The sequence below is a fragment of the Oncorhynchus mykiss genome, chromosome 4, assembly GCF_013265735.2.
Source record: "Oncorhynchus mykiss isolate Arlee chromosome 4, USDA_OmykA_1.1, whole genome shotgun sequence".
In the NCBI taxonomy this organism is placed as follows: Eukaryota; Metazoa; Chordata; class Actinopteri; order Salmoniformes; family Salmonidae; genus Oncorhynchus; species Oncorhynchus mykiss.
The window spans coordinates 35,388,351-35,413,207 of record NC_048568.1 but is presented as its reverse complement, the minus strand read 5'-3'; the positions used below and the strand labels follow the sequence as shown (position 1 = coordinate 35,413,207).

The 24,857-nt window shown below is 45.1% G+C and overlaps 1 protein-coding gene across 1 annotated transcript in view; it reads right to left on the bottom strand.

Annotated features, from left to right (window-relative positions):
* The window catches only part of LOC110521089 (alpha-(1,6)-fucosyltransferase), a 168,808-nt gene that overhangs the window by 5,217 nt on the left and 138,734 nt on the right, over window positions 1-24,857 (bottom strand). The window contains exons 6-7 of the mRNA XM_036976164.1: window positions 14,450-14,687; window positions 1,134-1,380 (exon numbers count right to left, since the gene is read on the bottom strand). Coding sequence (XP_036832059.1) covers window positions 1,134-1,380; window positions 14,450-14,687 — 485 coding nt within the window. The remainder of the gene's footprint in view (window positions 1-1,133; window positions 1,381-14,449; window positions 14,688-24,857) is intronic.

The following is a 24,857-nucleotide window of genomic DNA, read 5'->3' as shown; positions in this document are numbered from 1 at the left end:
TCTGTGGCTGGGTCTGGGTCTGGAGCTGTGGCTGGGTCTGTGGCTGGGTCTGGGGTTGTGGCTGGGTCTGGGTCTGTGGCTGGGTCTGGAGTAGTGACTGGAGCTGTGGCTGGAGCTGTGGCTGGGTCTGTGGCTGGGTCTGGGGTTGTGGCTGGGTCTGGGTCTGTGGCTGGGTCTGGAGTAGTGACTGGAGCTGTGGCTGGTTCTGGAGTAGTGACTGGAGCTGTGGCTGGGTCTGTGGCTGGGTCTGTGGCTGGGTCTGTGGCTGGAGCTGTGGCTGGAACTGTGGCTGGAGCTGTGGCTGGGTCTGGGGCTGGGTCTGTGGCTGGGTCTGGAGTAGTGACTGGAGCTGTGGCTGGGTCTGTGGCTGGGTCTGTGGCTGGGTCTGGAGTAGTGGCTGGAGCTGTGGCTGGAGCTGTGGCTGGAGCTGTGGCTGGAGCTGTGTCTGGGTCTGTGGCTGGAGCTGTGGCTGGGTCTGGGGCTGGGTCTGTGGCTGGGTCTGGGGCTGGGTCTGTTGCTGGGTCTGTGGCTGGGGCTGGGTCTGTGGCTGGAGCTGTGGCTGGGTCTGGAGCTGGGACTGCAGCTGGGTCTGGGTCTGAGGCTGGAGCGTGGAGAGACGGGGAGATGCAGGGAGACTGTAGCCAAAAGTCTGGCTCCCAATCCATCTCCTTACCTCAGAGACACCTCCTACACTCACTCACCCTCTGAAGCCCCCCTCACTTTCCTCCTCTCCCTCTCTCTCTCTCTCTCTCTCTCTCTCTCTCTCTCTCTCTCTATTCTCCTGTTTTATACTCTCTCCCACAGCTCCCTCTCTAGTCTCCTCTATTTTATACTCTCTCCCCACAGCTCTCTCTCTAGTCTCCTCTATTTTATACTCTCTCCCCACAGCTCTCTCGCTAGTCTCCTCTATTTTATACTCTCCCCCCACAGCTCTCTCTAGCCTCCTCTATTTTATACTCTCTCCCCACAGCGCTCTCTCCATCCTCCTCTTACACCACCAAAACCAAGCCTTCCCTCCCTCCTCTGAGAGAGTCAGAAAGACAGACTGGGAGAAACAGACAAAAAAGAACAAAGAAAGAGAACAACGGAAACTGAAAATCATAAGAGACAGACAAAAAAAAAAGAGTACGTACCCTATGATGGGATGCCTGAAACCCAGCTTGGCTGTGGTATCCAGGATCTCCTTCTCCAGCCAGGCCTGAGGATGGACCAGGTACTTGACGAACTGTGACACCCACCACACGGATGGGTCACCATGGAGCCGGTGGAGGCGCTGGGCTAGGTCTTCAGGGATGGACAAGGGCAGGTAGGGGGGGCGGGGCTGAAGGCTGTCCACGATGGGTAACTCCACCACCTGGATATCCTTGTCATGGGTCTCACCTAGAGAGACGGAGGGAAGAGAGTTACTTAGGAGAAAACACTGGGTCTTTTATGTTCTACACTGGGGCATGGAGAAAACAGCAGAACTTTTACCTGCTGCACCGGGGTGTGGAGAAAACACCAGAACTTTTACCTGCTGCACTGGGGCGTGGAGAAAACAGCAGAACTTTTACCTGCTGCACTGGGGCGTGGAGAAAACAGCAGAACTTTTACCTGCTGCACCGGGGTGTGGAGAAAACACCAGAACTTTTACCTGCTGCACTGGGGCGTGGAGAAAACAGCAGAACTTTTACCTGCTGCACTGGGGTGTGGAGAAAACAGCAGAACTTTTACCTGCTGCACTGGGGCGTGGAGAAAACACTGGGTCTTTTACCTGCTGCACTGGGGCGTGGAGAAAACACTGGGTCTTTTACCTGCTACACTGGGGCGTGGAGAAAACACTGGGTCTTTTACCTGCTGCACTGGGGCGTGGAGAAAACACAATAACTTTTACCTGCTGCACTGGGGTGTGGAGAAAACACTGGGTCTTTTACCTGCTACACTGGGGCATGGAGAAAACACTGGGTCTTTTACCTGCTACACTGGGGCGTGGAGAAAACACTGGGTCTTTTACCGGCTACACTGGGGCGTGGAGAAAACACTGGGTCTTTTACCTGCTACACTGGGGCGTGGAGAAAACAGCAGAACGTTTACCTGCTGAACTGGGGTGTGGAGAAAACACTGGGTATTTTACCTGCTACACTGGGGTATGGAGAAAACACAATAACTTTTACCTGCTGCACTGGGGCGTGGAGAAAACACTGGGTCTTTTACCTGCTACACTGGGGCGTGGAGAAAACACTGGGTCTTTTACCTGCTACACTGGGGCGTGGAGAAAACACCAGAATTTTCACCTCCTGCACTGGGTTGTGGAGAAAACACTGGGTCTTTTACCTGCTACACTGGGGTGTGGAGAAAACACTGGGTATTTTACCTGCTACACTGGGGTGTGGAGAAAACAAAATAACTTTTACCTGCTACACTGGGGCGTGGAGAATACACTGGGTCTTTTACCTGCTGCACTGGGGCGTGGAGAAAACACTGGGTCTTTTATCTGATACACTGGGGTGTGGAGAAAACACTGGGTCTTTTACCTGCTACACTGGGGTGTGGAGAAAACACTGGGTCTTTTACCTGCTGCACTGGGGTGTGGAGAAAACACAGGGTCTTTTATCTGATACACTGGGGTGTGGAGAAAACACTGGGTCTTTTATCTGATACACTGGGGTGTGGAGAATACACTGGGTCTTTTACCTGCTGCACTGGGGCGTGGAGAAAACACTGGGTCTTTTATCTGATACACTGGGGTGTGGAGAAAACCACAGGTATTTTACCTGCTACACTGGGGTGTGGAGAAAACACCATAATGTTTACCTGCTGCACTGGGGTGTGGAGAAAACACCAGAACGCTTACCTGCTGAACTGGGGTGTGGAGAAAACACAATAACTTTTACCTGCTGCACTGGGGCGTGGAGAAAACACTGGGTATTTTACCTGCTACACTGGGGCGTGGAGAAAACACTGGGTCTTTTACCTGCTACACTGGGTTGTGGAGAAAACCACAGGTATTTTACCTGCTACACTGGGGTGTGGAGAAAACCACAGGTATTTTACCTGCTACACTGGGGTGTGGAGAAAACACTGGGACTTTAACCTGCTACACTGGATGCGCAACTTTTGGCCAGTGCAGAACAGAGCGTGAGCAGAGCCCACTTCAAGTGTTCGCGTTCTCGTGAGCTCCATGTCAAATTCTTGAAAATAGAACCAGAGCGTAATGTTATGCTGAGCTGCACTGGTTATGCCCCTGTTTATTTAGCATGAATAGGAGCTGGGCTAGTGTAACATACCAGTTAGGTTGCATCAAACTAGCAATCTGCTGTTACTAACAACAATGTTACCTGTCACTCCACAAAAGCTATGGGAGAGCAACGGAAACAACGACTGCTATGTATCAGAGTGGGGTGATATCACCTGCACAATCTAGGGCACAATGGACGTTAGTCTAGCGCACAATGGACGTTGGTCTAGCGCACAATGGACGTTAGTCTAGCGCACAATGGACGTTGGTCTAGAGGACAATGGACGTTGGTCTAGCACACACAGCTAACTAGCACTAACTAGCTAGCTATTACACATTGACTACACTCACCCTTCTTTGACCCAAATGACCACCTCTTGGGTCCTTTCCTTAGTTTAAGCAGATCTAAAAACAAAGATAGGTGAGAGTTGATATCCAAATAACCTTTCTGCTGTATTACTTCTACTCATCCAATGTTGTCGGATCAGAGAAGATAAGGATGAGATGAACTGAGAGGGGGAAGCCATTCTAAACTATTGAGACGTGGCCTTATACTTAAACCCTCATGAATATACAATCATTGGATTGGTGTAAACTAGACAGTTTCTGATTCCTCATGAAACCCAGACAAAAAATACCATAATTTGGGGTATTTTCACAAATTGTAATCCTTTTCTTAAGCATCCTGAGTTTGAAGAGGCGAACGAAAAGCCAGCCCCGTCACGGACCACGATGTCTTTTGAAAAGCCAGCCCCGTCGCGGACCACGATGTCGATTGATGCCATCGTGGTATCTGCCTGAGGACGAACATCCACGGCTGTGACTACAACTGAAGAACAAAAGGACTTGAGTTTCTGTATGTTATCACAATCACACCATGAGTAGTTTATCATGAAATATACACCCCGTCTTTCTTCTTTCCGGAGAGTTCTTCATTCCTGTCTGCATGATGAACTGAGAACCCAGCTGGATGGATGGACAGGGAAAGGATATCCAGAGAGATCCATGATTTCGTGAAACAGAGCATGTTACAGTCCCTGATGTCTCTCTGGAAGGAGATCCTCGCCCAGAGCTCGTCTACTTTATTGTCCAGAGACTGAACATTAGCAAGTAATATACTCTGAAGCGGTGGATGGTGTGCCTGCCTCCTGAGTTGGACTAGAAGTCCACTCAGAATACCTCGTCTCCACAGGCGGCGTCTTGGAGCAGCCTCTGGGATAAGTTCAATTGCCCTAGGGTGTATGAACAAAGGATCCAATTCAGGAAAGTCGTATTCCTGGATGTAATGCTGGTGAGTTACCGTCTCTCTGTTATCCAAAAGGTATTTCCATCTGTATGTAATAACACAAAAAACATTCTGGGCTAATAATGTAAGAAATAACACACAAAAAAACGAAATACTGCAAAGTTTCTTAGGAGCTAGAAGCAGAGCTGCCATGTCTGTTGGCGCCATCTTGCCGGTACGAGTAAAAGGAAGGCTGTGATTGGTTACATTGCCTACTATGCAAATTTCTCTATGTAAAATGGGCCATAACTTTAATACTAGCAGAGACGGTGGAACCGACAGAGATGGCCGCCTCGCTTCGCGTTCCTAGGAAACTATGCAGTTTTTTGTTTTTTTACGTGTTATTTCTTACATTAGTACCCCAGGTCATCTTAGGTTTCATCACATACAGTCGAGAAGAACTACTGAATATAAGATCAGCGTCAACTCACCATCAGTACGACCAAGAATACGCTTTTCGCGACGCGGATCCTGTGCTCTGCCTTACAAACAGGACAACGGAGTGGATCCCATGCAGCGACCCAAAAAAACGACTCCGAAAAAGAGGGAAACGAGGCGGTCTTCTGGTCAGACTCCGGAGACGGGCACATCGTGCACCATTCCCTAGCATTCTTCTTGCCAATGTCCAGTCTCTTGACAACAAGGTTGATGAAATCCGAGCAAGGGTAGCATTCCAGAGGGACATCAGAGACTGTAACGTTCTTTGCTTCACGGAAACGTGGCTTACTGGAGAGACGCTATCCGAAGCGGTGCAGCCAACAGGTTTCTCCACGCATCGCGCAGACAGGAAAAAACATCTTTCTGGTAAAAAGAGGGGCGGGGGCGTATGCCTTATGACTAACGTGACATGGTGTGATGAAAGAAACATACAGGAACTCAAATCCTTCTGTTCACCTGATTTAGAATTCCTCACAATCAAATGTAGACCGCATTATCTACCAAGAGAATTCTCTTCGATTATAATCACAGCCGTATATATCCCCCCCAAGCAGACACATCGTTGGCTCTGAATGAACTTTATTTGACTCTTTGCAAACTGGAAACCATTTATCCGGAGGCTGCATTCATTGTAGCTGGGGATTTTAACAAGGCTAATCTGAAAACAAGACTCCCAAAATTTTATCAGCATATCGATTGCGCAACCAGGGGTGGAAAGACCTTGGATCATTGTTACTCTAACTTCCGCGATGCATATAAGGCCCTGGCCCGCCCCCCTTTCGGAAAAGCTGACCATGACTCCATTTTGTTGATCCCTGCCTACAGACAGAACAAGAGGCTCCCACGCTGAGGTCTGTCCAACGCTGGTCCGACCAAGCTGACTCCACACTCCAAGACTGCTTCCATCACGTGGACTGGGACATGTTTCGTATTGCGTCAGACAACAACATTGACGAATACGCTGATTCGGTGTGCGAGTTCATTAGAACGTGCGTTGAAGATGTCGTTCCCATAGCAACGATTAAAACATTCCCTAACCAGAAACCGTGGATTGATGGCAGCATTCGTGTGAAACTGAAAGCGCGAACCACTGCTTTTAATCAGGGCAAGGTGTCTGGTAACATGACCGAATACAAACAGTGCAGCTATTCCCTCCGCAAGGCTATCAAACAAGCTAAGCGTCAGTACAGAGACAAAGTAGAATCTCAATTCAACGGCTCAGACACAAGAGGCATGTGGCAGGGTCTACAGTCAATCACGGACTACAGGAAGAAATCCAGCCCAGTCACGGACCAGGATGTCCTGCTCCCAGGCAGACTAAATAACTTTTTTGCCCTCTTTGAGGACAATACAGTGCCACTGACACGGCCTGCAACGAAAACTTGCGGTCTCTCCTTCACTGCAGCCGAGGTGAGTAAGACATTTAAACGTGTTAACCCTCGCAAGGCTGCAGGCCCAGACGGCATCCCCAGCCGCGCCCTCAGAGCATGCGCAGACCAGCTGGCCGGTGTGTTTACGGACATATTCAATCAATCCCTATACCAGTCTGCTGTTCCCACATGCTTCAAGAGGGCCACCATTGTTCCTGTTCCCAAGAAAGCTAAGGTAACTGAGCTAAACGACTACCGCCCCGTAGCACTCACTTCCGTCATCATGAAGTGCTTTGAGAGACTAGTCAAGGACCATATCACCTCCACCCTACCTGACACCCTAGACCCACTCCAATTTGCTTACCGCCCAAATAGGTCCACAGACGATGCAATCTCAACCACACTGCACACTGCCCTAACCCATCTGGACAAGAGGAATACCTATGTGAGAATGCTGTTCATTGACTACAGTTCGGCATTCAACACCATAGTACCCTCCAAGCTCGTCATCAAGCTCGAGACCCTGGGTCTCGACCCCGCCCTGTGCAACTGGGTACTGGACTTCCTGACGGGCCGCCCCCAGGTGGTGAGGGTAGGCAACAACATCTCCTCCCCGCTGATCCTCAACACTGGGGCCCCACAAGGGTGCGTTCTGAGCCCTCTCCTGTACTCCCTGTTCACCCACGACTGCGTGGCCACGCACGCCTCCAACTCAATCATCAAGTTTGCGGACGACACAACAGTGGTAGGCTTGATTACCAACAACGACGAGACGGCCTACAGGGAGGAGGTGAGGGCCCTCGGAGTGTGGTGTCAGGAAAATAACCTCACACTCAACGTCAACAAAACTAAGGAGATGATTGTGGACTTCAGGAAACAGCAGAGGGAACAACACCCCCCTATCCACATCGATGGAACAGTAGTGGAGAGGGTAGCAAGTTTTAAGTTCCTCGGCATACACATCACAGACAAACTGAATTGGTCCACTCACACAGACAGCATTGTGAAGAAGGCGCAGCAGCGCCTCTTCAACCTCAGGAGGCTGAAGAAATTCGGCTTGTCACCAAAAGCACTCACAAACTTCTACAGATGCACAATCGAGAGCATCCTGGCGGGCTGTATCACCGCCTGGTACGGCAACTGCTCCGCCCTCAACCGTAAGGCTCTCCAGAGGGTAGTGAGGTCTGCACAACGCATCACCGGGGGCAAACTACCTGCCCTCCAGGACACATACACCACCCGATGTCACAGGAAGGCCATAAAGATCATCAAGGACATCAACCACCCGAGCCACTGCCTGTTCACCCCGCTATCATCCAGAAGGCGAGGTCAGTACAGGTGCATCAAAGCTGGGACTGAGAGACTGAAAAACAGCTTCTATCTCAAGGCTATCAGACTGTTAAACAGCCACCACTAACATTGAGTGGCTGCTGCCAACACACTGACACTGACTCAACTCCAGCCACTTTAATAATGGGAATTGATGGGAAATGATGTAAATATATCACTAGCCACTTTAACCAATGCTACCTTATATAACGTTACTCACCCTACATTATTCATCTCATAGGCATACGTATATACTGTACTCTATATCATCGACTGTATCCTTATGTAATACATGTATCACTAGCCACTTTAACTATGCCACTTTGTTTACATACTCATCTCATATGTATATACTGTACTCGATACAATCTACTGTATCTGCCTATGCTGCTCTGTACCATCACTCATTCATATATCCTTATGTACATATTCTTTATCCCCTCACACTGTGTACAAGACAGTAGTTTTGGAATTGTTAGTTAGATTACTTGTTGGTTATTACTGCATTGTCGGAACTAGAAGCACAAGCATTTCGCTACACTCGCATTAACATCTGCTAACCATGTGTATGTGACAAATAAAATTTGATTTGATTTGATTTGATTTGATTTTGACATGCAAGTTGAATATATTATGTACAACAATATATTGAAAAATGTGCCAAATATATGTTTTCTATATTCATAAATTAAATCGTTATTGAAATCAAAGTACTCCACTGGATCTATACCATCCAATAGGTTACAGTGAACAAGTGCACACTGGGGGAAAATGGTACAGAATTGAATTGAAGCCAGCCAAATAGATAGAGTGAGGGAAGGAGAAAGTCATGTTCATTCAAAACAACAATCCTCTTGCCGTTTCTCTGTCCCTTTTTGTCTGTTTCTCTCTGTTGAAGTTTTATAAAACTCTTTCTTTCGCTCTGGTTGTCTTTCAAACTGTCTCCAAATCTTTTTTGTTTCGATCTCCACAACACTCTCTCTGTGTTTCTCTCTCTTCCTCCTCCCTCTTTCAATATTTCTGTCTGACATACACATTTGTTATCTTGATCTTTCACTTTCTGTCTCTCTCTCCCTCTGTCTTTATCCCCACTCCTTCCTGAGTGACAGTTGCTCTTTGGCTGTCCTTCTTTAAATGCCATGGTGAGCCCATCCACTTCCATGGTACAGGGGCTGGCCCCAGCTGCTCCAAGAAGGTGTCCTCTAGATGGGCCCTGGGCACAGTGGGCAGAGACGGTTGAGTTGGGCTGATTAGGAAGGTCATCATCTCTGTGCTCCTTATAGCCTTTCCACCTGGGAGACTGGGTGTTAAGCCTCAGTACGAGTGGCAAGGGCACATACACGCGCATGTGTGCACGTGTAGACACACACGGAAGTGGAGGAACACACACACGCATGGACGCGTACACACACACACACAATCTTTTTTTGGTCTAATATCATCTCCCAGAAGGGATATGTTTGGCAGACATCCAGTCTTAAACCAGAGAAAATGGTTTTTACAGTTTCTAAAATAAACTGAGACCACCACCACTGGATTTAATGAAGTTGCAACTACAGTGACTCCTTCCATCCAGTGGGACTAATACAACTACAGTGACTCCTTCCATCCAGTGGGACTAATACAACTACAGTGACTCCTTCCATCCAGTGAGACTAATACAACTACAGTGACTCCTTCCATCCAGTGGGACTAATACAACTACAGTGACTCCTTCCATCCAGTGAGACTAATACAACTACAGTGACTCCTTCCATCCAGTGAGACTAATACAACTACAGTGACTCCTTCCATCCAGTGGGACTAATACAACTACAGTGACTCCTTCCATCCAGTGGGACTAATACAACTACAGTGACTCCTTCCATCCAGTGGGACTAATACAACTACAGTGACTCCTTCCATCCAGTGAGACTAATACAACTACAGTGACTCCTTCCACCCAGTAGGACTAATACAACTACAGTGACTCCTTCCATCCTGTGGGACTAATACAACTACAGTGACTCCTTCCATCCAGTGGGACTAATACAACTACAGTGACTCCTTCCATCCAGTGAGACTAATACAACTACAGTGACTCCTTCCATCCAGTGAGACGAATACAACTACAGTGACTCCTTCCACCCAGTGGGACTAATACAACTACAGTGACTCCTTCCATCCAGTGGGACTAATACAACTACAGTGACTCCTTCCATCCAGTGAGACTAATACAACTACTGTGACTCCTTCCATCCAGTGGGACTAATACAACTACAGTGACTCCTTCCATCCAGTGAGACTAATACAACTACAGTGACTCCTTCCATCCAGTGGGACTAATACAACTACAGTGACTCCTTCCATCCAGTGGGACTAATACAACTACAGTGACTCCTTCCATCCAGTGGGACTAATACAACTACAGTGACTCCTTCCATCCAGTGAGACTAATACAACTACAGTGACTCCTTCCATCCAGTGAGACTAATACAACTACAGTGACTCCTTCCATCCAGTGAGACTAATACAACTACAGTGACTCCTTCCATCCAGTGGGACTAATACAACTACAGTAACTCCTTCCATCCAGTGAGACGAATACAACTACAGTGACTCCTTCCATCCAGTGGGACTAATACAACTACAGTGACTCCTTCCATCCAGTGAGACGAATACAACTACAGTGACTCCTTCCATCCAGTGGGACTAATACAACTACAGTGACTCCTTCCATCCAGTAAGACGAATACAACTACAGTGACTCCTTCCATCCAGTGGGACTAATACAACTACAGTGACTCCTTCCATCCAGTGAGACTAATACAACTACAGTGACTCTTTCCATCCAGTGGGACTAATACAACTACAGTGACTCCTTCCATCCAGTGAGACGAATACAACTACAGTGACTCCTTCCATCCAGTGGGACTAATACAACTACAGTGACTCCTTCCATCCAGTGAGACGAATACAACTACAGTGACTCCTTCCATCCAGTGAGACTAATACAACTACAGTGACTCCTTCCATCCAGTGAGACTAATACAACTACAGTGACTCCTTCCATCCAGTGGGACTAATACAACTACAGTGACTCCTTCCATCCAGTGGGACTAATACAACTACAGTGACTCCTTCCATCCAGTGGGACTAATACAACTACAGTGACTCCTTCCATCCAGTGAGACTAATACAACTACAGTGACTCCTTCCATCCAGTGAGACTAATACAACTACAGTGAATCCTTCCATCCAGTGAGACTAATACAACTACAGTGACTCCTTCCATCCAGTGGGACTAATACAACTACAGTAACTCCTTCCATCCAGTGAGACGAATACAACTACAGTGACTCCTTCCATCCAGTGGGACTAATACAACTACAGTGACTCCTTCCATCCAGTGAGACGAATACAACTACAGTGACTCCTTCCATCCAGTGGGACTAATACAACTACAGTGACTCCTTCCATCCAGTAAGACGAATACAACTACAGTGACTCCTTCCATCCAGTGGGACTAATACAACTACAGTGACTCCTTCCATCCAGTGAGACTAATACAACTACAGTGACTCTTTCCATCCAGTGGGACTAATACAACTACAGTGACTCCTTCCATCCAGTGAGACGAATACAACTACAGTGACTCCTTCCATCCAGTGGGACTAATACAACTACAGTGACTCCTTCCATCCAGTGAGACGAATACAACTACAGTGACTCCTTCCATCCAGTGAGACTAATACAACTACAGTGACTCCTTCCATCCAGTGGGACTAATACAACTAGTTGAGCTCACTCAGTTTAGCTCAATGCTGATTGGCTTATATTTTAAACTTTTTTATGAAGGGAGTCCAATTCTCACTAGCTTCCCTTGCATTCAATGGTATGGGCGACAACAATGTCATACTCTTTGGGACCAGATAGCATCAGATAGATGGCCTACACATACAGAGACAAAGGGGCGCTGTTTCGCTCGCTTGGATGATTCTCCCGTGAGATACATTCAGCCTCTTGCAAATTGAAGGAAAGTGATGAAACAGAGAGAGACTAAATTGATTATTGTATGTTTATTTGTTTTTTGGGGGAAGACTGGTTTCCCTTGGCATCCATGAATACATGCCACTGACTGTCAAACAAATGGTATAATTACTCATAAAGAAATGCCCATTCAAAATAAGAGTAAATGGAATAAAATAATAATAAAGAAAAATGGAAAAGGCAGGGCCTCGGGGCATGTGTACACCATGGAGCGTGAGCTCAATATAAATTGGCAAAAGCATGAAATATTAAACAGAAACATTTTTCCCAAGCTCTTTCTCTTTGCTTACAACATCATTGGCAGGTTTTGCAGGACGGAGAGGGGAACTGGGAGTGGGGGGGGGGGGGGGGGGGGGGGGGGGGGGGTTCGACGCCTACACATCTTGCCACAATTGCACAGTTAAGCACTCCTTCCCCCTCCCAGAGCTTCCTAATGAGGACACAAAGAGTACACATTTTAACTCAACCTCTGCAATCTGCAAATAGGTGCTGCAACAACTTAACATTTTTACTTAACTTCTAGCTAATTCACAGTTTGAGGCGGGAAGGGAGATGAGATTTCACCCAGAATGCATTTTTCTATTGGTGCCTCGGCTCCTAATGGGTCCAGGTCAGACGAGCGGTGAACCCGTGAAATGAACTCACTACACAAAGAGCAAGCAGGGGCAATCGGTAGGAAGGCAAGGAGGCCATGCATTAGGGTATGCAAGATGGAAAAGAAGACGGGAACAGCAAGATAAATAGGAAAAGGAAGTCTAAGATAGTTGCAGCCAGAGGCAGAGGGGCGTATGCGTGTGTGTATGTGTTTGCGGGGGAGATGGGGGGGACAAGGAAGCTGAAGATTATTAAAGGAAAGAGAAAAAAATAGCTAGCCTATAATAAATGTATGAAACAGAATATTGCTTGCTACACTAAATGTCTCGACAACCAGTCTGAACCACTATCACTTCCCTGGTGCTGAGACCATGTCTATGGGTGGACCGGTCAGCAGTGGTCAATGTTTGGTTGGGTGGAGCGGTCAATGTTTGGTTGGATGGAGCATTCAGTGTGTGGGTGAAACTGTCAGGTTTTGACTAAAACAGCAACATTGTCTCACGTCAGATGGCTTCACCCCTCCGTGACTCTCGTCCCTCATCCAATCTGTTTTGTGAACGTGGAACTCATATTCAAATTTGAATATTGAGCATCCGCCATTCAAAAAATGGAAACATAGTTCCTAATTTTTGATATCACTGCGCTAAATTATTACGAACTAGATAGCTAAATTATCACAAATGGTGTGACAGTGATTTAATAGTTTTCAATACAAAAAAAAAACACTTGAAAGCTATCTCCTGCACAAATTCTGTTTTAAGGATGTTGTTTGCCAGTGCAGTGACCCAGTGCAGTGACCTCACCTGTGTAGCTAACTGTTGTAGCTAGCCAGCTTACTGACATAGCTAGATAGCTAGCTAGTTATGTAGCTCTGGTTTCACTAACATAAAAGCTTGCTTAGCCAGTGTAAATTACCCTGAAGTTCAGAGAAAATGACTATGCAAGGCACTTAACCCTTATTTGCTCCAGGGGTGCCGTACTACTATGGCTGACCCTGTAAAACTACACATTTCACTGCAACTATCCGGTGTATGTGACAATAAATCATATACGTTGTCTTCAGAAATCAGTCCATAGATCAGCATGTTTCTCTGCGATCGTATTGTTGGGTCAGCTGAGCACAGCAGCTGATTCGGGAGGCTACTGCAATGACTCGTGACAGAACAACAGCTGCTTCATGAAAACTCACAATAATGTAAGCATTAGCACTACTAGCTACAGTAGCTTGCTAGCTAGCTTTTGTTGGAAGATTCAACATTGTGTGTGCAGCACTAAGTAGGTAGATGGTTTGTTAGCAGCATTGTTTCAGTCAAAGATGATTTCAGTGACTGGCTCAGCTGTTCTTACAAATCCATGATAGCTTTTGTGCCCATAACTTAAGAAATACTGCTCATTGAAGCACAACAATCCTTAGCTAGGTGTAAAATGGGGAGACTTCCTCACCAAAGAAACATAAACATTATTGACATATTTATTGTTTTAGCTTAGATTAATCAGACAGTTTTGAGGCAGAAATGGGGTTCAGCAGATGATGTTACCTACTGTAGGTAATATGTTTCAATGTTGCGGCAGCCCATGTTGCCGGATTACTTTCCATCTAGCCCATGACCCTTTGCAAGATACGAGACAGATCAGTTCAGGCAGAACCGATGTGCTATCTGACGTAAGACAATGGATGTACCGTAAGAATCACTGTCTAGGACAGGCCTGGGAAACACCAGTCCTCGGGGGCCTGATTGTTGTCACACTTTTTCCCCAGACCCAGCTAACACACCTGACTCCAATAATCAACTAATCACGATCTTCAGTTAAAAATGCAATTAGTTTAAATCAAGTGTGTTTGCTAGGGAGGGGGGGAAAGTGGACACCAATTAGGCCCCCGAGGACTGGAATTGCCCTGGCCTGGTCAAGGAGGTATAGATAGTGGTCACCAAAGCCATGTATTTAGAGAGTTGGGCCAACTTTTAGAATTGTAAATATTGTTCTAATTCAAAGAATTCAGTTACATAGCATTATTTAAATATTCCTGATGTAATATTAATGGGGAGCTAACATGGCTGCCATAGAATGTTTTAGTGTCATGTAAATGCATCATAATGCAGAAACCACATTGGCCCAACCATAGATATAGAACAGGGCCCAGCTCTCTAAATACACAACTCACCAGACAGTGCTCACCGTACCTACCTGACCAGTGCCCTGTAGACACCCCGGTACGCTCAGTACAGGAGTTGCTGACGGGGTGGAAGACAGTCTCCCAGCCGCCTGTGGCGTAGCGCCAGTTGTGGGACTCCAGGATGAGGGTGCGCTGTGTGCCATAGGCGATCATGAAACAGTAGACCACGTGGTGCAGCTGACAGCCGTAGCCACAGCCCTTGTTGATGTTACACACCAGCTTCCTGGCCTTACTGCAGTCTTGGGGGTTCTGGTTAGGCGGGAGGAGAGAGAGAGATACATAATACAACATTTGTAATGTCTTTATTCTTTTGGAGCTTATGTGAGTGTAATGTCTACTGTTAATCTTTATTGTTTATTTCACTTTTTTATATTATCTACTTCAGATGCTTTGGCAATGTTAACATATGTTTCCAATGCCAATAAAGCCCCTTGAATTGAATTGAATTGAGAGAGAAACACACACAGAGAGAGCGGTGACAGTGTACTGTCCCACCTTTAAATCATGGCAGTTCACCATGCCACCTTACAATCACGAGGTGACACCATGTCACCTTTAAATCAAGATGAGACACCATGCCACCTTTAAATCACAATATGACACAGTGCCAACTTTAAAGGCCATGTTTCACTTTTGTTTTAAACCAAACAATAATGACTAGTTCATATATGTTTTAATCTTTTTTTTCAAACCGACGCTGTAAATTGGAGATATAATCGACAATATACTTCTGGCTCCATAAAAATATGAAATATAATACTGTCCAAGCTTGTAGATTCAGTTGAATACTTTTGTAACACTGAGCCATTGACTGCACCAGATAGATGGCTGTGTGCTAGTGGGTTTCTTTAGACTACAGCCATAACGTTTTGAACCTAAGACTTATGGACCGGAGTAAGAAAGAAGGAGTCGGTAGAAGGTTGCCTAAAGTAATGTCTAGTTGGTCTGAAAAGTATGGTAAGTTACAGTTAGTGTCTTTGATAACTGCTAGTTGGTTAGCTAGCTAAGTGTAAAACACAGGTAGCCAGCGTGGAGCTCAACAAACCTGCTACCCTGTTGCCAGCTATCCTCAGACTTTCAACGGCCACATATTGGGTAAGAACAAATGCTATAGTTTTGTATGTATATTTAAAAAAATGTAAATTAAAAAAAGATTACAAAACAATAACTTTTTCATAGCATGTTTGTTATGTTGGTTTTTAAATTTGTATCAACTTATGTAAACATCCAGACAAATACACGTATTATTTAAAAGATCTAAAATAAGTCATGTCCAGAGTGAATACATTTGTAATTCATGTATATCATACAGGTGTCTCAGCTAAAATATATATCTCTGACAAGATTAAAGAATGGGACAAAGTGATAAGTCGGTATTTGCATCCGTAGCAGTTTGTATGAATTTGAGTGGTTGCATACTGTACATGTTGACAGAATGACTGTGAGACTGAAAGAGAGACTGTTGCTGTGCCCCTATGTAAGGCCCTTGCTTCTGGAACCACTGAAGACACAAGTATTCAGTCAGAAAGCTTGAAGAAGATGTGTGCCACTATCCATACCCAGGTCACAGCATGCAGTGGCTTGCTAGGGAGATGACAAATGCATTATTTACCTTTCATCACCAAAGCCATGTTCACTGCACATGTTGCTGAACAATTCAACTATTTTGTTGACAAATGTCCAGGTAATAAACATTGTCTGTAATACCTCTAGGGTCCTGTGATGAAAGACAGCTGTGCAAAGTATTGGGTAACAGCTTTCTTCCCAAAGCGTCTTCAGAGTGGGAATAGAAATGTAGGATCAGCTCCCCCTTGTCAATGTGATCATTCATTGTGATTTAAAAGGCAAAACTGATCCTAAAATCAGTTCTCCTCTTCTGAGATGCTTCGTGTATACGAGCCCTGTTATGTCTGTCTGCATGCTGCTTTCTAATTCAACAATACCTAAAACATGAATAAGAATGATCCTAGTCAGTCACTAATTAAGTTAACTAATGAAACAGTAATGTAAATGGGCACGAGCCTCTTCAGACAAATCATACTAAAACAACAGCCTATTTGGTGAAATGTCTTCTTCTTCAGTCACCAGTGCATCAATACACAGTCAGGGGAACAAAGTAGTTTGAAAACAAGTGTTCAAAATAGTCAGCATTATAGCTAGCAAATATAGAGTTGTTATTTTCTGGAAATCTTATCAACAGTCCACTTAGGTGGTGAGAGTCAGGAAACGTTATCTAAATTTCCTCCAGCAGTTTCAATCCAGCTAGCTAGCTAATGGCATTTTTTAAAATCAACTTTCTCAATCAGAGGGATAGCTTAGCAAATATAGCTAGCTATTCGTTTTTCCCCTCGCATCTAAAGCTGCCTGATACAGTTTGACAGTTGTTAGTAAAGTAGGATGAATAAGTCAGAAGCCAGCTAGCAATGCCATGTTCATCCCTTTCACCAACAAAAATCATGTCCACGTATAAAAGAGACAATTACAGATCATGTTAGTTTTATTCTAGGATTTCAGGAGTAATAAGCAATTGTTTGTCGAACCGGCATCTTCACCAAATGTCGTCGCCAGTCATCTCCAGAGTCTTCACCTGAACAAACGCTTAAATATAAGTTTGAGAAGCAATGCGAATATTTCACTCATTAGGTTGTCAAAGCTGTATATATTTGTCAGTTATCAAGGCTAAAATGGCATCTGGCAAGCGCTAACATATCACAATGCTCGTCTGTTTAAAACCTAGAAGAGAGCTAACGTTCCTTAATGTTCAAAACGTAATTGCGCCGATGTGCAATAATGAGTGTTCAATAATAACGTGAACAACACAAGGAACAAACAAGCCACTTTGAGGAATCAGTTTGTGTGCGTGTGTGTGTGCGTGCACATGTGTTTGTGTGAGTGTGTATGTGTGCGTGTGTGTGCCTGCGTGCATGTGTGCATTTGTGAAATTTTGCTCCTGTATTATCCGCATTGGCCCCAAAGGTATAACAATTACAGTTGATATACATGCTAATAATCTGGTGTGTTGTCTCGAGTCTCGACAACAAAGACTTGAATGGCAGCTTTACACCAGCGAGCCCCAGAGTGCCTCTTTCAGAGCATGGTGTTAAATGAGAACGACAAACAACCATAAGAGTACAAGCTCTGAACTACTTTCATTCCTTTTAAAATGATAGGTTAATGCAATACAGAAGTGCCAGCAGACAGAGTTTAATGGTAATTATAGGGCAGGTGGAATACAAAAAAGGCTCCCACTTACTACTATAGTTTAAGTAGTCCTTCAAAAGCCGTAGTAGACTGAAATACAGTAGATTGAAAATGTGTGTGTTCACAGTGAGTGAAGGAGAGAGATGGGGACATACAGGGAGAGGGAGAGAGAGACAGGGGAGAGGGAGAGAGAGAGAGAGACAGGGGGAGAGAGAGAGAAAGGGGGAGAGAGAGAGAGAGACAGGGGGAGAGAGAGAGAGAGAGACAGGGGGAGAGAGAGAGAGAGACGGGGAGAGAGAGAGAGAGACAGGGGGAGAGAGAGAGAGAGACAGGGGGAGATAGAGAGACAGGGAGAGAGAGAGAGACAGGGAGAGAGAGAGAGACAGGGAGAGAGAGAGAGACAGGGAGAGAGAGAGAGACAGGGAGAGAGAGAGACAGGGTGAGTGAGAGAGAGAGACAGGGGGAGAGAGAGAGAGAGACAGGGGGAGAGAGAGAGAGACAGGGGGAGAGAGAGAGAGACAGGGGGAGAGAGAGAGAGAGACATGGGGAGAGAGAGAGAGACAGGGAGAGAGAGAGAGATAGGGGGAGAGAGCGAGAGAGACAGGGGGAGAGAGAGAGACCGGGGGAGAGAGAGAGAGAGACAGGGGGAGGGAGAGAGAGAGAGAGACAGGGGGAGGGAGAGAGAGAGAGAGAGACAGGGGGAGGGAGAGAGAGAGAGACAGGGAGAGAGAGAGAGAGAGAGACAGGGGGAGAGAGAGAGAGAGACCGGGGGAGAGAGAGAGAGAGACAGGGGGAGAGAGAGAGAGAGACAGGGGGAGATAGAGAGAGAGAGAGACAGGGAGAGAGATAGAGACAGGGGGAGTGAGAGAGAGAGACAGGGGGAGAGAGAGAGAGAGACAGGGGGAGAGAGAGAGAGAGACAGGGGGAGAGAGAGAGAGACAGGGGGAGAGAGAGAGAGAGACATGGGGAGAGAGAGAGAGACAGGGAGAGAGAGAGAGATAGGGGGAGAGAGCGAGAGAGACCGGGGGAGAGAGAGAGAGAGACAGGGGGAGGGAGAGAGAGAGAGAGACAGGGGGAGGGAGAGAGAGAGAGAGACAGGGGGAGGGAGAGAGAGAGAGAGACAGAGAGAGAGAGAGAGAGAGAGAGACAGGGGGAGAGAGAGAGAGAGACAGGGGGAGAGAGAGAGAGAGACAGGGGGAGAGAGAGAGAGACAGGGGGAGAGAGACTAATCTACTGCATGACCTATACTCAGAACTGATGAGGCACTGTAAAAAAAAGTAGAAGGCTGACATTGGAGGGGGTACTGGGTGTGTGCGTGTGCGGCTCTGAAGTATGTGTGTGAGTAATGAATTAGGGATGGCGGCCGGTGGAGCTCTTTGATCCCTCAGCGATGGTGACAGCAGCTGTTATACATGGCGTCTCCATCAAGCCACACTCATTCTGGCTGTCTTCATCAAACACCAAGGCTCATTAATGCTGCAAGGCCCAGCAACGCACAGCCCCACCTCAAACCCGCTGCACCCAAACTGGGAAAGGTAGGATGGCTGAGGGGGGACTCCAGGGGGTATGGCGGTGGGGGTATGGAGGTATGAATCTAATCAAATCCAATTTTATTTGTCACATGCTTCGTAAACAACAGGTGTAGACTAACAGTGAAATGCTTACTTACAGGCCCTTCTCAACAATGCAGAGAGAAAGGGTGACTTGGCAACAAGATAGATAATAAACTGGACCTGCCATGTGGTAGCAGAGAGAACAGTCGATGACTTGGGTGGCTGGAGTCTGACAATTTTTAGGGCTTTCCTCTGACACCGCCTGGTATAAAAGTCTTGGATGGCAGGCTCCAGTGATGTACTGGGCAGTACTCACTACCTTCGGTAGTGCCTACGAGGCAGCAAGAGGAACTGCCCCTCCCTACATTCAAGCTATGCTCAAACCCTAACATCCCAACCTGATCTCTTTGTCCTGCCACTTCGGGTCTCTTTGCCCTTCCATCCCTACGGCAGGGCAGTTCGCACTCAGTCCAAGCTGTTCCCTGTCCTGGCAACCCAATGGTGGAACCAGCTTCCCCCTGAAGCTAGGACAGCAGACTGCCTGGACATCTTCTGAATGTACCTGAAACCCTACCTCTTAAAAGCGTATTTTAAATAATCCCCCTCACCCCACCCCCAAAAATATAATAATAACATATATTTTTAAATACTTTCCTGAACCAACACCTGCACTTCCCCCTTCCAGCTGTGACTTTGATGATAACTACTTCATTAAGGGAAAGTGTACTTACTATGCCTGAGGTATGTGATTGTCCCACCTAGCTATTTTAAGATGAATGCATTAACTTTAAGTAACTGGATAAGAGTGTCTGCCGAATTACTGAAATGTCAATGTAAAATGTTACTCAACACCTGGATTCGGTCTTTTGTAGTAAAATTAGAAATGATGTTTTTTACATTATATAGAAGTATAGACTCGGAGCTACAAAATGGTATATCAAACACTGCATTTGAGGGACAATGTGAAAGTAATTCTGCTTTGAAAGTTGATAAATTTATAAACTCACTTTTGAGAAAATCACATTTGAATGTTTTGCTCTCTAGTGAAGAGCTCTTCTTTGCGTAAACCCATTCAACATTGTTCACACCCTCACCCAAAGCTTTAGCCCCACCAATTTCGTTTCGCTCTCAAAGCGCACACTTGATGCTCTAGCTGATAATTTGCTTACCTCTGGATAACATGAACACAGCCTAACCAGCTCTGCTGGCAACAATTTCATTGTGCTTTTTTGCAGACGTTCACTGACACCAGCTATATTCAACAGGTGTTGTACATACATCACATAACGTTAGCTAACGAGCAAGCCAACGTTAGCTAGTTAAACAATAAACAATGCCAACAATGGCACAGTGCTGGGAGCTAACCAACCATGTTCAATGTTAGCTAGCTATTAGGCTCTAACTAGAACAGCACACGGCTCTGGGAAACAAATAATAACGTCAGCTAGGAAGCCAGCCAGCTAACGTTAGCTAGCTAGCTAACAGTACACTTTATCTTAAGACATATAGCTAGCTAGCTAACAGTACACTTTATCTTAAGACATATAGCTTGCTAGCTAGATGGCGCGTGCAAGATGGCGTTCAGTGCAGATCATTTGTTTTGGTAGCTGAAGGAATTATTGGATTTCCTTACCCAATTATGACCATTGGATTATTTCTACGGTCATAAAACCTTGTATGAATATGGTTTAGTTTATTTACCAAAGTAATTGATTACTTTCTGCAAGTTATTCACCTCTAAAACTAAGTTAGCCTGATAAACTAGCTAGCTCAAAAACTAGCTTGTCGAACGTACATGGAAACTGCCACGACCAGAACCAAAAGGAAAGAAATGGAGAGATCGTCAGATGGACAGTTAACCACAAAAGATAGTATGATTTTGGGTACTCCTCTTCAGAATGTAACTGTGGGGGGAAATACTGCAATGGGTGATGAAAGGGCATACATATACAGTGGGGCAAAAAAGTATTTTATGAAGGGCATACATATACAGTGGGGCAAAAAAGTATTTAGTCAGCAACCAATTGTGCAAGTTCTCCCACTTAAAAAGATGAGAGAGGCCTGTAATTTTCATCATTGGTACACTTCAACTATGACAGACAAAATGAGAAAAAAAATCCAGAAAATCACATTGTAGGATTTTTTATAAATGTATTTGCAAATTATGGTGGAAATTAAGTATTTGGTCAATAACAAACGTTTCTCAATACTTTGTTATATACCCTTTGTTGGCAATGACAGAGGTCAAATGTTTTCTGTAAGTCTTCACAAGGTTTTCACACACTGTTGCTGGTATTTTGGCCCATTCCTCCATGCAGATCTCCTCTAGAGCAGTGATGTTTTGGGGCTGTTGCTGGGCAACACAGACTTTCAATTCCCTCCAAATATTTTCTATGGGGCTGAGATCTGGAGACTGGCTAAGCCACTCCAGGACCTTGAAATGCTTCTTACGAAGCCACTCCTTCGTTGCCCGGGCGGTGTGTTTGGGATCATTGTCATGCTGAAAGACCCAGCCACGTTTCATCTTCAATGCCCTTGCTGATGGAAGGAGGTTTTCACTCAAAATCTGACGATACAAGGCCCGATTCATTCTTTCCTTTACATGGATCAGTCGTCCTGGTCCCTTTGCAGAAAAACAGCCCCAAAGCATGATGTTTCCAGCCCCATTCTTTACAGTAGGTACGGTGTTCTTTGGATGCAACTTAGCATTCTTTGTCCTCCAAACACGACGAGTTGAGTTTTTACCAAAAAGTTATATTTTGGTTTCATCTGACCATATGACATTCTCCCAATCTTCTTCTGGATCATCCAAATGCTCTCTAGCAAACTTCAGACGGGCCTGGACATGTACTGGCTTAAGCAGGGGGACACGTCTGGCACTGGAGGATTTGAGTCCCTGGCGGCGTAGTGTGTTACTGATGGTAGGCTTTGTTACTTTGGTCCCAGCTCTCTGCAGGTCATTCACTAGGTCCCCCCGTGTGGTTCTGGGATTTTTGCTCACCGTTCTTGTGATCATTTTGACCCCACGGGGTGAGATCTTGCGTGGAGCCCCAGATCGAGGGAGATTATCAGTGGTCTTGTATGTCTTCCATTTCCTAATAATTGCTCCCACAGTTGATTTCTTCAAACCAAGCTGCTTATCTATTGCAGATTCAGTCTTCCCAGCCTGGTGCAGGTCTACAATTTTGTTTCTGGTGTCCTTTGACAGCTCTTTGGTCTTGGCCATAGTGGAGTTTGGAGTGTGACTGTTTGAGGTTGTGGACAGGTGTCTTTTATACTGATAACAAGTTCAAACAGGTCCCATTAATACAGGTAACAAGTGGAGGACAGAGGAGCCTCTTAAAGAAGAAGTTACAGGTCTGTGAGAGCCAGAAATCTTGCTTGTTTGTAGGTGACCAAATACTTATTTTCCACCATAATTTGCAAATACATTTATTCAAAATCCTACAATGTGATTTTCTGGATTTTTTTTCTCATTTTGTCTGTCATAGTTGAAGTGTACCTATGATGAAAATTACAGGCCTCTCTCATCTTTTTAAGTGGGAGAACTTGCACAATTGACTAAATACTTTTTTGCCCCGCTGTATATTCTGATGCCTAGTCACCTAACCCCTTTTCATATCTACCTCTATCACTCTAGTATCCCTGAACATTGTAAATATGGTATTGGAACTGACCCAGTATATACTGTAGCTTACTTACAAATCAAATGATAACGAGTAGTACGAATTTGTTCTACCTTATGTTATTTTTAATACTATGATTATATTGAACTGCATTGTTGGGTTTAGAGGTGGCAAGAAAGGCATTTCACTACATGTGCACGCAACATTTAAACTTGAAACGCATCTGATCACGCTCGTGACAAATTACCTAAGATTGATGAAACACCATCGCAGGTAGAGGCTAGCAGGTCTACTTATGCAGAAGCTAACACTAGCAGATAGGGTTGAATGGTGGGAACCCGGTTACTGAGATTTACCGCCCCAAAACCACTCCCTTTTCACAGGATAAATAACGGCGAGAAACCAGTCAATTGTAATAAATTATTTATATCAACAGTATGACGTGAAATGGAACTGATAAATCATATGCAATGTCTAAATATAGCTTCTCTATGGCCTTCTCTCTGCTCTCAGCGTGATTAATCATCAACGCTCATGGTGGAGACAGACCATCTCAGTACGGAGTGCAGTTCACAATGCATGTAGACCTATCATCTCATCATGGTACAGGGTTTTCCTTCTGACAGGTAGGCCTACATTTGCTGCAGCATAGCCTATGCTACACTAATATAAGGACTGAATGAGTGTCTTAATTTACCACTCTCCATCAGGCTTTTGCAGCTCACATTCATTTTTTATAGTAGAGGTATTTTTTTATTGCAGCTGCAGAGTTTTGAAACAGCCTGTCACTCGAATATCGATGAGTTTTGAAACAGCCTTTCACTGGAATATCGATGAGTTTTGAAACAGCCTTTCACTGGAATATCGATGAGTTTTGAAACAGCCTATCACTCGAATATCGATGAATTTTGAAACAGCCTATCACTCGAATATCGATGAGTTTTGAAACAGCCTATCACTCGAATATCGATGAGTTTTGAAACAGCCTATCACTCGAATATCGATGAGTTTTGAAACAGCCTATCACTCGAATATCGATGAGTTTTGAAACAGCCTATCACTCGAATATCGATGAGTTTTGAAACAGCCTATCACTCGAATGTCGATGAGTTTTGAAACAGCCTATCACTCGAATATCGATGAGTTTTGAAACAGCCTGTCACTCAAATATCGATGAGTTTTGAAACTGCCTATCACTCGAATATCGATGAGTTTTGAAACAGCCTGTCACTCAAATATCGATGAGTTTTGAAACAGCCTATCACTCGAATATCAATGAGTTTTGAAACAGCCTATCACTCGAATATCGATGAGTTTTGAAACAGCGTATCACTCGAATATCGATGAGTTTTGAAACAGCCTATCACTCTAATATCGATGAGTTTTGAAACAGCCTGTCACTCAAATATCAATGAGTTTTGAAACAGCCTATCACTCGAATATCAATGAGTTTTGAAACAGCCTATCACTCGAATATCGATGAGTTTTGAAACAGCGTATCACTCGAATATCGATGAGTTTTGAAACAGCCTATCACTCGAATATCGATGAGTTTTGAAACAGCCTGTCACTCAAATATCAATGAGTTTTGAAACAGCCTATCACTCGAATATCAATGAGTTTTGAAACAGCCTATCACTCGAATATCGATGAGTTTTGAAACAGCGTATCACTCGAATATCGATGAGTTTTGAAACAGCCTATCACTGGAATATCGATGAGTTTTGAAACAGCCTATCACTGGAATATCGATGAGTTTTGAAACAGCCTATCACTGGAATATCGATGAGTTTTGAAACAGCCTGTCACTGGAATATCGATGAGTTTTGAAACAGCCTATCACTCGAATATCGATGAGTTTTGAAACAGCCTGTCACTCAAATATCAATGAGTTTTGAAACAGCCTATCACTCGAATATCAATGAGTTTTGAAACAGCCTATCACTCGAATATCGATGAGTTTTGAAACAGCGTATCACTCGAATATCGATGAGTTTTGAAACAGCCTATCACTGGAATATCGATGAGTTTTGAAACAG